General features: G+C 32.9%; 1 protein-coding gene across 2 annotated transcripts in view; it reads right to left on the bottom strand.

The window, feature by feature from the left end:
- Positions 1 to 13,804, bottom strand: part of Brinp3 (BMP/retinoic acid inducible neural specific 3) — a 457,113-nt gene that overhangs the window by 66,311 nt on the left and 376,998 nt on the right. For both annotated transcript variants that reach the window (XM_004643978.2, XM_004643979.1), the window contains one exon: positions 2,318 to 2,540. In XM_004643978.2, the coding sequence (XP_004644035.1) occupies positions 2,318 to 2,540 (223 nt within the window). The remainder of the gene's footprint in view (positions 1 to 2,317; positions 2,541 to 13,804) is intronic.

Raw genomic sequence — 13,804 nt, 5'->3', positions numbered from 1 at the left:
ATAGCCAATATATAAGGGAGATTTCAATAGCTCCTTTATAAATGTTGTAATTTTATAGTATATTTGTATTTTCAACATAAAGTTTATTTTAGTTCTATTGATATTCAACATGGCTTTTAAGATCTGCTTTGCTGTACTGTCTGCTAATTTGAAGTTTGTGTTCTTCCATTCACCTCCCCTATCACAACACTGTTTACACATTTACCATGGCTACTTAGCCTTCATTGATTTATGTGTTCTGTGGATGGCCATCCCGACTGTCCTCCTTTTTCCTGTGCTTCAAATGAGGCTCTATATATCTGATCATACATAATGCTTGCCAGTAATGGCAAACCTATATGCCAGAGTATACTGTTTGCTATTATTAAAAACTCCTAAACTTATGTATGCATGCATGTATGTATGTATGTATGTACGCATGTATACTTTCAGCTCTGGCTCTATTTGTCAAATAGAATCTTAAGATGAACAGACTTACTACAATAAGATTCATTAATTTTCTTTTTACTTCATTTCATTTTCCTTTATTTTGGCACCAGGGATTGAAGTCTGGACCTTGCATTTCCCAGGCAGGCACTTATGCAGCTGAGCTATCTCCCTGACTCCTGTATTTTCTATTTGTGGTAAAATGATTTTTTTTCACTGATTTAAGCCTTTTGTTTCACAATATAAGGAACAAAATTCTTTATACACAAATACCTCTGCTTTCTTCTAGTCATATTTTTAGTTGAGCTTCCCCTAAGGGAGTAGAGATACATTTATTATAGCATCTTATTCAAAAAGGATATAAGAAAACATATGAGACTCATAAAATAGCAAAATTTAAAGCAGTGTTTACTGAGAGCACTATTTATGATTATGAGTGCATGCATTTAAAATGATGAAAGTTCTCCATTCAATCATCTAAGCATTCACTTTTAAGAATAAAAAAAAAAAGATAGTGTTCAAGAAAGAAAAAGAAACAATGGTGATTAGAATGGAAAATAAAATGAAGAAAAGATGAAATATATCAAGAAAATTAAGAGTTCTAGGATAATATCAATAAAATTGCCAAAATATGTGTTTAATATGTGTTACGACATGATGAACAACACAAATACACAGAAAGAAAAAAGGCTAATTATAAAATGAAATCTTACATCTAAAAGTGGAAGGAAATCTTTGTATATCAAATAGAGCATGGCTGCTATTTGACATACATAAAGTACCCTTTCAATTCAATAATGAAACAACAGTGGGAAAAAGTTGAAAAAATTTTGTCCAAAAAAGAAGCACATCAAAAGATGTTTTACACTGAATATAATTAGGAAGACACACAACAAAATCCAAGACAGTACATTACACTAGGATAGGTGGTTATAATAAGATAGACACTTTAGAGTCCTGTATGGATTAAATATGCCAATAACAAAAGACACAAAATATATGATCCAATTTAATTGAAATGTTAGTATCATACAAGTCTGTCAGACAAACAGTAGATCATATAACTTGCAGGACTGAATAACGTAGGATCACCTTGGTGATTATGAGGAGTGACTACTTTTTCTTTTTATTGAGCAGTTAAGGAAAGTATCTTCTGGTTAGTTTTGGAAGAGGTTTTTGTAAATTTTGAATATAGCATAGACCAATGAATAATAAAAGAGGTCCACAAGTTATTTTAAAGTGGGATTTTAATAGAGTATAAATCTTTGGGGGGTTTCTGTGAAATAAATCTATAATTATAGATTTCTTCTCCTAATGATTTAAACATCAAGTCAATATTTGAACATTCTATAGCAGAGATACTGGTATAGATATGTATTTTTGTGATACTGCCCTATATTTTCCTGCAGTTTTTCTTTTTGATGAATTTTTCAGCAGACTTTAACTAGGTAAGTACAACTTTTTATCACACCAAATGATCCATATTATTTAAATCAGGAGATGTGAAACCTTCTTCAAATATTTTCTGACACAGAATTTTTGAGTTATCTTCACTCATATTAAATGGTAGTACCATAATTTCCAAAGACAGTTGTAGAATGAAATTTTTCATTTCCTAAATGTAGGCTATAGAGATAGAATGAGCTTTTTAGCATTATAATAAAGGAAAAAAGAAGTATTAATATGTGCCACCCGTTTTACTATTACTTTGGAAAATACATGCAATTTATTATTTTGAAACTTAAAGACTATGTTGTGTTCAAATAAGCTCTATTATTATAAATAGCACACTGCAGTATATCCAACCACTCCTGCATTCACAGTAGTTACATTTACTAGACCTCATTGTCAAAGACACATCCTCTGTCACCTCCATGGGCCCCTGTCTTACCTTTGTCGTGGAAGGCTGATGAGGGGTTGCTTGTGACATCTCTTGCTAAGGCTGAAGAGCTTGTGAACTATTTTCTGTGCCTTTAGGAAGAGTTGCTTCATGCTGTTTTCCAGTTGTTCATAGCGGCGCTGAAAATTAGAATCCATTGTCCACAGGTGCATTATTGTGGACGTGTTGAGGAAATAACTCATGGGCAGCCTTTTCATAAAGAATGTGAATTCATCTGAAAAAATATTAAAAGTAAACATTTTAATTATAAAATCCAAACTAAGCATATGTTTATACAAAATATTAAACATGTGAATATTTAAAATGAATATCTTATTAAGGAGAAGGAAATTAGTTGAAGATGATAATTTTTAATGTGTTCGAATTGATTTTCCTTTTTAATTACCTTACAATAGGAATTTTGTGCAAATGGGAATTTAGAGTATATTTGTGCAAAAGCAAATAACATGCAGAAAGTTTAAATTCTAATTGTTTCCTGTATTTTGTTTTGAATGAACTTGCTGCAATAGTATGTAATGCATATTTATTTGCATTTTTTTTTTCGCAGAACTGGGGATTGAACCCAGACCCTTGCACTTGCCAGGGAAGTGCTTATTCTACTGAGCAATCTCCCAGGCCCCCTATCTGTATCTTTATATTAAACAAATCCTAAAACATATTATCAACAATTTCCATTAACTCTATAATAATTGCATTGATTTTTAAATATGAGGAAAAATGTAAGTGGTGATTTTATTTTATTTTATTATTTTAGGGAAGGGTCTACAGGGTGTTCAAGGTCTCACTACTAGATTGGACTCATAGTAATCCACCTGTTTACAGCCTCCCAAGAGCTGGGATTATAGGCATGAGCCACACACCCAGTCTCAATTGCCTTCTCAGTGTGCCCTGAGAGTGGGGCCAGCACAGCAGACCCTGGGATCAGGCCCCAGGCCCCTCGGCCTGCACTTTAATCTGCTGAGCTATTTAGCTGGCCCTCCATAAGTGGTACTTTTAATATTAAACTGAACACCATTTTCTGTAAATAATTTTATTTCTATTTGTCATGGCCTAGTAGTTTGAATAAAGCGGAAGTGTTTACTTAAGAGAAAAATCTTAAAAGCACTTAATGCTCCACTATTGGCTTTTGTTTTTGTGTTGAGAGTTAATATGCATAAAATTGTTTTATTCTCCAAAGCCTACTAAGCCAACAATAAGAATAAAAGTTAGAGCTATACTAAATTAAATCACTTAAATGTTCTACTAACTATGTACATGCATGAGATAGTTGAACCAATGCATAAAATGTAGAAATAACCAGCAGTTCCATCAAGAGATGCACGACTATACAAAATGGGGCATATACATACAGTGTGCTGAGCCATGATAAAGAAATTCTAATACATACTTCACAATGGAAAATATGCATGGTGAGATGAGTTAGACTGAAAAGTATAAATTTGGAATGTTTCTATTATATAATATCAAGAATAATTCCATAGAAGTAAAAGCTGATTCAAATTTTCCAGGAGCTACACAAAAGGAATATAGGAAATTACTATTTAATTGTTGAAAGTTTCTGTTCTGGGCAATGACTTTGTTTTAGGAAATACAATAGCAATGGTCATTCTCTACGACAGTTCATACCACATAACTGTAAATGAAAAATTGTCAAAAGGACAAAACTTGTTATGTATGTTTTTATTTCAGAAAAATTTTTACAAAGATACTTGACCATTCTTTCCTATGTCTCCTTTTCTTTTAACTTAACTCTTGTGAGTAGTTTCTCAAGATATAAAGATCTTTATTCCATCTAAGTGATTGATTTCAGTTCTAGAAATCAAACCCAAGGATGTGCTATTCCTGAATAACACAGTCCATACTTTTTAAAAATATCTTGAGATAATGTCTTAAATTTCTCAAGTAAGACTGAAACTTGTTACACTCCTTCAGCCTTATTCTGCTGTGATTATAGGCATATGGCACCAGAAAGGAGGTATTATATTTTGTCCATATTTTGTTGTACCCAATCTCATGGCGTATATTTTTGGGTTTTTCCCTGACATACACCCATAACTATAAGATTTTAACAATATTTTTAACAGGTGAAGACTTGAAAATCATGTAAGTAAACATGGAAATAAGCACATTTTCATTGTCCTGCCAATAAAATACTGTGCAGTATACATTTAACCCCCATATCTCTCCACATTGATTTGTCAGTGCCACATTCTTTTTATCACAGTAGCTTAATAGTGTAATTTCAAGACAGGGTTTATGATAGTCCTTGCCTTGACTTTGTTGTGCAGAATTGTCTTTGCTATTGTAGATATCTTCTGCTTCAAATAAATTTTAGAATTAGTTTCTCCAATTCTGTGAGATATGCTGTTGTTGGGGCCGAGGAGTTGGCTCAATAGCGTAAGTGCTTGCATGGCAAGCACAAGGGCCTGAGTTCAATCCCTGATTCAAAAAAAAAAAAAGCTATACTGTTGGAATTTTTATAAGAATTGCATTAAAAATGTAAAACAGATTTGGAAGTATGATTATTTTGACTACATTGGTTCTTCCTACCTAAGCATGTGGTATAGCTTTCCATTTTATGATATTCTTATAAATTCTCCTTTTTATTCAATTATAAGATTTCTCCATTTAGAGTCCTATTATGTCCTTCATTAGGCTAATATTTCATGGGGGTTTTTTTGGGATACTATTGTGAAAGTTGTTATTTTCCTATTTTCTCAGTAAGTTTGTTATTCTTGTACAGAAAGGCTATTGATGTATGAATGTTGAATTTTTATCTGGCTAGGCTATTGAATTTATGCATTAAGTCTAACAGGTTTTTAGTAGAGCTTTTGGCATCTTCTATATTCAGTGTCATGTCATCTGCAAATAATGACAATTTCATTTTTTCTTTCCTATTGTTATTCCTTTTATCTCTTTCTGTTGTCTAATTGCTCCACGAAAGTTTCTGGGATGATCTTGAATAAGAGTGGAGATAGTGGCTGTCTTTGTGTTCCTGATTTTAATGCAAAACATTTCAATTTTTGTTCATTTAGTATGATGTTGGACATTGGTATGTCTGGCTTTTGTTAGATGGAAGTGAAGACCATCTCTTCCAATTTTCTGTAAGGTTTTTATTATGTATGTTTGCTGGAGTTTGTCAAAGACTTTTTCTGCATCTATTGAGATCATCATGTGACTTTTGTCCTTGACACTGTTAGCATGGTATTTAGCATTTATTGATTTATGTGTGTTGAACCATCTCTGCATACCTTGGATAGATCCCACTTGGTCATGAGGTGCAATTTTCTCATGATTTGCTGAATTCTCTTTGTCAGTATCTTACTGAGGATTTTTTCATCTATGTTCATCAAGGAGACTGGCTGTGGTTCTCTTTTTGAGTTAGGTACTTCTCTGGTTTGAATTATCAGGGTAATAATTGCTTCTAGGAATGAAATAAGGAGTATTTATCCCCTTTCAATTTCATGAAAGAGTTTGAGAAATTGTCATGCTAGGTCTTCTCCAAATTTCTTCTACAATTCAGAAATGAATCTGTCAGGACCTGGGCTTTTCTTTACTGGTATGTTTTTAATTACATCTTTGATTTCATTGATTTATATTGATTTATTTAGTATTTTTATATAGTATTGATTCATCTTGGGTAACTCATATGTATCTTGGTATCTATCCTTTTCCATCTTATTAAAATATAAGTTTTCAAAATAAATAAAGATGATCTCTGGATTTCTGCAGGGTCCTTTGTTATTTCATCCTTTTCATTCTTAATTGTGTGGAATTAAGTTTTTCCTTTTTTAAAATAAGGTTGACTAAGAATTCAGAAGTTCCATTTAATCTTTAAAATAATTCATTCTTTAGTTCACTGATTTCTTGAATTGTTTGCTTAGTCTGCTATGTGTTGATTTCTGCTCTAATTTCATAATTTTTCCATTGTAAGCTTTTCATATAGCATGGTCTTCTTTTTCTACAAGTTTGTGGTTCACCATTAAGTTGTTTATTTGTGTTTTCTCTGTTTTCCTAATACCGGTATTCATTAGTATACATTTGCTTTTTTGGACTGCTTTTATTGTGTCCCATAACTTTCAGTATACAGATAAAGTAATTTTTCAAGCCCAAACTAATTAAGAGAGATAAAGAAGGTCAGTATATCCTTGTAATTGTAACAATCCAAGAGGAAGAGATAACAGTCATAAATATATATGCAAGAAATATCGGCATACTCAACTGTATAAAAGAAATACTAACAGACATAAAAAGTCAAATAAACACAAATACAATTTCATGAAGAGATCTCAATACTATCTCAATACAATCCTATCACTAAGAGACGTACCAATTAGGAAATTTACCATGAAATAATGGAATTGAATCAAACATTTGAACAAATGGATTCAATAGATGTCTATAGCTTGTTCCACCCCACTGCATTGGAATACACATTATTCTCAGCTGTACATAGAATATTCTCTGAAATAGACCACATACTAGCTCATAGAATATTCTTAAGTAAATTCAACTGAATGGAAATTATCCCACGCATATTGTCAGATGATAGCCTTCTTCCATTGGAAATCAATGGCAAAAAGAAAGCATAAGAACTTTGTAAACACATAGACATTAGATAGCATGCTCCTGAATAACCAGTGGGTCAACAATGAAATTAAAGAAGAAATTAGATAGTCTCTACAATTAAATTCTAATGACAATACAATGTCTCCGTATTAATTTGCTTCTATGAAAATGAGAAAATACTACATGATACTAACTTCATTTAACTTTCACTTCACTTGTAAAGTTACTGTTGTTCCTAATGTCTATTTAGTTAAGGTACCTAGTTTTAAAAATGTTGTTCTTAATATTTATTATTGTTCTATTAAATGACGTTATTGTTCTTCTAAATGTAGATAAGGTGTTTCAGCTATTTGGATTGAGGCAAACAATATACTAATTGTTGTACTTTTTACTTCTTCTTCTGTGAAGTATCAATGAAGCCATTTTGAACCACTAGAAAAATGCAAACTAAAACCACACAAGGGTTCCATATTACCCCAGAAAAAAATAGCTATAATCAAGAAACCAAACAATGGCAACTATTGGTGAGGAGGCCTTCTATACTTTTGGTGAGATTGGTGAGAATATAATCACTAGAGAAATCAGTGTAGAGGCTATTAAAAAAATCTCAAACAAGAAATTCCATTTGACCCAGCTGTCTTCATTCCAGGCATCTTGCTAAAAGGTTTAGGCAATCAGATTACAGGGATCCACACAACACATTGTTCATAGTAGCACAACTCATGGTAGCTAAATTTGAGGAGTGGCCTCTATATCCATCAGCAGATGAACAGGTGAAGCAAACATGGTATTTACATAAAGGAAGTTCTACTCTTCCATAAGGAATAAGCTTGAGTCAATTATAGTGAAGAGGATTTACAACAAGGCCAATAACATCAAGTGAAATGAGTCAAAAACATAAGCATAAATACAGCCTGGTTTCTTTTCTATGAGAAACCCAAAAATATAAACAAAGAGAAACATAAAAGATAGATAACAGGAAGCAAGAAGAAGACATGTCTCGTGTGGAAGGGGATGCAGAGATGGTGGAGCAGAGGGAACAAGACGCAGAGGGAACCTCAATGTGCGACACCCATGCGCCAATGCCTCATGAGGAATGTCATCACCATGTGCTGCAAACAGGCACTAATCCAAGTTGTAAAACTAAAAAATAAAATCATTAGTTAACAGTTCCTAAACTAATGTACTGAAATCTGATATAACATGCTAATGTTCATTTATATTTCTAGATATTTGTATTAGATATATTTTAATACTTCGATTTAATCTACCTATCTCATCAGTGCCCCAAAACACATTTTTAACAATTGAAAGCAAATCATGTTCATGAATGTGGATTCTTTTTTCTAAAGCATAAATATACATCTGTTATCTTTTGAACATTAAAAGTATAGACTACCTGAAGGAAAAGAGAAAATAAACAAAAGTCTTTTAACAAAAAAAATTAGTGCCAAGGATGTCTGTACTTGCTTGAACCCATATGTCTCTTTTGAAAATCTCCTGTTACTGAATAAAGAATTTATGCATATAAATTGGAAAGTGTTTCTGGGATTATTCATAGAGCAGATGCCACTACTTTGAAAACTAATCATTCATTTTATTGTCATCTTGTGTCAAACCATTCTGATAAACTTTTATTGTGTTATGGGTAGGCATACTTTATTATGCTCGTTGCTCATTATAGCAGTATTAGAATGGATTTAAAACTAATGAATTTTACTCAAGATAAAGAATGTTTAAGTATAATTTATTTATTTTAACAAATTGTATATAAAAGGCAATGTCTGCTGCAAACTGTCAGCATCCAATTTCTAGGAGAAGGAGTTTTAGCATGACACATGAATAATTACTTCATTATGAAGTCATTAAGAGTCACTACTCTTACCCCAAACATTTATTGAGCACCTGTTGTCCACTGTACCTCCAGATGTTTTAGTCTATTGTAGTATATTATTTTATCTATTTAAAAAATTGACTATTTAACAATGCACCATAATTCCAAATGCTAAAATAACATATTCTGTGTTTGAACTATATTCTAGTTAGAAGTCAATATGCTGCCCCAAATATTCTTGTTGGTAATTTCATTATTGGCAATTAGTAAAATTCATCATTATAGATTATAAAATTTAATGTTATACAGACTTATATACCATCCATTTTTATATAAAACAAAGATAAAATATAATCTTTGTAATTATATTGCTAGTAATTACACGTATTTGCTAGGGATGCCAAGCAATATTCCATACTGTATTCCATACAGTAATTTACATGACTATATAGAAATAAAAATTAATGCTGTATATGGATATAAAATATTTCTAATGACAAATAAACTACCCATATTTTTTACTATCTAGAGTTAATTCATTACAATTCAATGTCAAGTTAAATCCGTACAAAAACTAAATTTACATGCATTTTTACAGATTATTTTAGAAATATCCATTTGCTAAGTATGTTTTTAGTGGAGTAATTTTCCACAACCTATTTGTGAGGATTATAGAGACACAAAAATGCAAACATAACAATAACACTAATAAACATTATGCTGGTAGAAATTTATAGTCTGTCTCAGCCTTCTTAGGAAAGATAATTCACATGAAACAAATAACCCATGGTAGAATGTATTATATTAGCGAGTTCTGTGAAGGAAAGAAAATTAGGCTATGTGACATCTTTCCAATAAATTAAAGAAGACGTAGCTACATGTAACTATGGAGTATTAATACTTCTCTATTGAAATAAAGTGAGTTTGAAATAACTTAACAAGGTTTTTTGCTTTCCTTTCCTTTCCCTTGATAGAAACTCCTTGGTATATAGTTAACTAATTTTGAAATTAATGATCTCCTCTTCTCTCTCATTCTATCTCATTTCAACCTTGAAATGGTACACTTCTTAAGTTCTTTAAATATTAACCTAATTGTATCTCAAGTAATTCTTCATGTGTATTTTACTGGGGAAATTTTGCTTGCTGAATGCAATATTTTTGTATCATAACTTTATTTTTAGTGAAATGTTCCATTAAAAATTTTGTATTATCTGAGTGATCTTATGTTTTTGTACTTTATGCTTCTTATTCTCACATGTCCTTCACAATTGAATTAAATAGATGAGAGTGACGCAACAAGAGTTGTGGGCATTTGAAAGACCCGCTTTATTCACACATTCTCTCAGATATTTCTCCCAATACTGATGAACATGAAAAATACCAAGCAATATAGTTGATTCTGTATCAGAATCCTTGTTTAGAATTGCTTCAGAATATACTTTCAAAGATGTGCTAGCAGGGCATCGTGGCACACACCCCTAATTCTAGGTATTTGGGAGCTAAGGCAGAAGGTTTGCAAGTTCAAAGTCAGCCTGAGAATTATCTTTAGATTTTTCAAAATATAATTTAAGGCCAGCATGATATGAATGTAGCTCTGTATTACAGTGCTTTCCTGTTTGATGTGAGACCCTGAGATCAGTCTTTAATACAGGAAAAAATGTCGAGAGTCATTTAGATATTGTAAAGCTTTTAGAACGTTGGTATCATACAATTAACATCCTGAGAAAAGGAGTAATTAAGTTGTTGGGTTTTTTTAAGCAGGTGCAGGGGCCAGGGTTTTAATCCCTGGGCTTCAGTGCCAGCCCCACCCCTGGGGCGCCCTGTTGAGACTGGGTTTGGTGGTGCGCACCTGTAATCCCAGCTCTCAAGACGCTGTAAAGGGGTGGATCGCTATGAGTTCAATCTAGTAGTAAGATACTGCACTAAAGACCCTTGTAGACCCTTCAATAAAAATACAAAAATCAATCAATCAATAAAATATATGTAAAGTATGGAAACACAGCACTTCAAATTAACTGATGCATTGAAAAATGCTTAAGTATATATGAACAATCTATGCAAAGCTTTCTTTCTAAGCAAAAAGAAATATCATTTCTCCTTTATTATAGTTCCATCCAATGCAGTCAAAATCATCTTTCCTGCTTACATATGTTAACATAAGATTTTTGAAATAAGCAAATCTTAAGGAATCTAGTAAGACAAAATCTGTGAGTAATAAATAATGTAAAAACAAATATTACTTCCTTATACTTGAAACCATGCAATGGTCTTCCATATATATTAACATATGACCAATATATTGTTCACTTAACTGGATTTTCATTAAATGATTTTTTTTTGTCTGTTTAGTCTGAAGTAACTCTAGGTTTACTCCATCTTATCTGGGAAGCTAGCAAATAAATACCAGTCTAAATCTACTACCGATCTCAATGTTATTGCCAAACCAGAAACCTTCATACAACTATTTCTTATTCCTGAAAGCTAGTTTCCTGGGTAGTAGTATGTTTTCCTTTGTCTTTTGATTTTTTTTAATGGCAATAATTTTTCTACTAAGTTCTTTGAGTACCTTGACACTACAGGAGTATAGGCCATAACAAAGTATAATGCAAAAGTGACAAAATGAGGAAGGAAGAGAATATGCATAGGAAGAATGACAGCATCAAGCAAAGTTGCAACAAAGGAACCCAGACATCAGTATCAGAATAGCAGAAAGTTAACAAGGACAAATTCCAAACCAACCCAATAAAAACACTTCAACCACACTTCATAATTTTGACTACAATTGGCTGATTTAAACTTTTGCAAACTCTTTGAACACTTTAAAGCAATTATGAATAATTTATATCAGTTTAGAATTTTCCCAGCCCTAAGTGGTTAGCTATCAATGTAATTCTATTTAATCTACTCTAACACAAGTCACATGTTTAGCATTTATACTGAAAGTCATAAAATGCTATAATGTGCGATGCTGCGGTTTTCAATCTAGATCTTCCTGCCAAGATGCATGGGTACATAAGTGTGGGTTTGAGAAGATAACTGGGTTTGAAAGTGTTATACTGGGGCTGGGGCGATAGCTCAGTAGAATAAGCACTTGCCTGGCAAATGCAAGGGTCTGAGTTCAATCCCCAGTTCTGCAAAAAAAAAAAAAAAAAAAAAATAATAATAATAATAATAATTAATTAATTAGATAAATAAATGTCAAAGTTATTCTTAAAAAGAAGAAAGTGTTATACTCATTAGTGGATGAATTATCTGATGAATTTAGAGCTGAATGGACTTGGAAGTTGAGGCTAGTTTGCAGGAGTTGGGACCCTGGGGATGGGCCCTGAAAGATATGGCTCCTCCCTTGATCTCTCTCACTGATTCTGGCCAGAATGTCTTTAGTTGTATTTCCTCCCCTGTGCCTTTCTGTCATTCCTCTCTTCCATGGAGCCAGTCAAATCCAAACAGCAGTGTGAGCCAAACTACCTCTTCCCTCTTTTCAGTTGTGTGGATCAGACATTGTGTTTCAGAAATGCGAGCGTAACTAAAGCACTGCACAAGGTCAATGACAAGCACCTGCAATAGTTTGTGAATTCAAATTATAAAGCTGCAGAATGATTGACACATAAGGGTGTAAGTCGGATAGATACAGATCATCATTTCTTATTTTCCTAGAAACATCATTGTTTCCTAATAAGTTTTTTTTTTTTTTGAAATATGCATCAAATAACAATACATTAAGCAACTCATAGAAATCCATGGGTCACCGGGGTGCTCAATTAGTGAGGCCTTTCAAGTGATTGAGAAGGAATACAAACAGTCATCTCTCTAATGCTGGAGGATGTAGAAGCTTTCACAGTACTCTTGCAGCTGCAGGGTGCCTGCTTTAAGTTACATAGTTTTACACGCACAGATTTGCTATCTTTCGGGTGTTGATACAAAGCGGATGCTAGATGCAAGTCTCTGGGGAGGTGATGGTTACAGCAGTAATATCGGTATTGATTTCATTCTGTTGTTCATAATAAATAGTAGCAATAACCTCAGTAAAATGTCTTATGCAAAAAATGTAGTGTTTCTTAATCAGAGACGAGACAAATAGTTCAGTACATTTCATAGTGATTATATGTAATATACCATATTCTTTAATGTGTTTTTTAACCAGTTAAATCTTTTTTCTTCTTTACAGAGAATAATATGGGTGGCAGAGATAAAAATATCAAAAATTTTTGAGAGCTGGTGAGACAGCTCAGTGGACTAAGTGCCTGCTTAGCAAGCACAGAGACCAGTGTTCAATCCCCAGTACAGCATGCTGTGCAGACTCACTCCCGGGCACATTGAGCCAGTGACAGAGTCTGGGTGTGGTGTTGCACACCTGTAATCCCAATGATGGGGAGGCTGAAAACAGGAGGAGTACTACAAGTCTGAGCTGCTCAGTGAGTCCCTGACAAAATAAATAAATAAATAATGTTTTTGAAAATTATTTACGAAGACTCTTGACTGTATGAATGTTTGGTTTCTTCTCAGAACAAAAAGTTTTACAAGTTGTTACAGTATTAAGAGTGGAAATCTATCAGCAGAAATACCACACGTTTATCTAAAATGAAGTGCTTGTTGCAGGAATACCATTTAGGTCAATGTGCCCACCTCATAGTGCATATGGTTCTTGAAAAATTCAAAAACCAAGAGTGAGTTTTTCCTAGTAATAGATATGTTTTGCTTACAGAGTGTAAAGTCCTACAATTTTTCTTGAAGTATAGAATAAACGATCAGTTCCAAAGACTATGGAAAATAATTTCTTTATCTTTTGAAACTATAGAGTTTCAAAATAAACTTTGGTCCCAGGACAGAATTTGAATCCCTGCCACAACGGTGATACTAATGTTAGGAAGAACACTGATCGGAAAGGAATGAGGATGTGGGAACTGGGAATGATATACTGAGAAAACTAGTATTGACTTACAAAAATGAAAACTACGAATTCATTTTTTTCTTGTCCTATCCATGAAGACAGTAAATTCTCCTCTGTTTGACAGATGCAGTCATGTCTCTATCTTAGGCATTGCAATGATTGCTCTCACAGAGTATGGGTCTCG

Source organism: Octodon degus, unplaced genomic scaffold (assembly GCF_000260255.1).
Source record: "Octodon degus isolate 3935 unplaced genomic scaffold, OctDeg1.0 scaffold00188, whole genome shotgun sequence".
NCBI lineage: Eukaryota > Metazoa > Chordata > Mammalia > Rodentia > Octodontidae > Octodon > Octodon degus.
The sequence above is the reverse complement of the archived record's forward strand: the minus strand, read 5'-3'. Positions and strand labels throughout refer to the sequence as shown.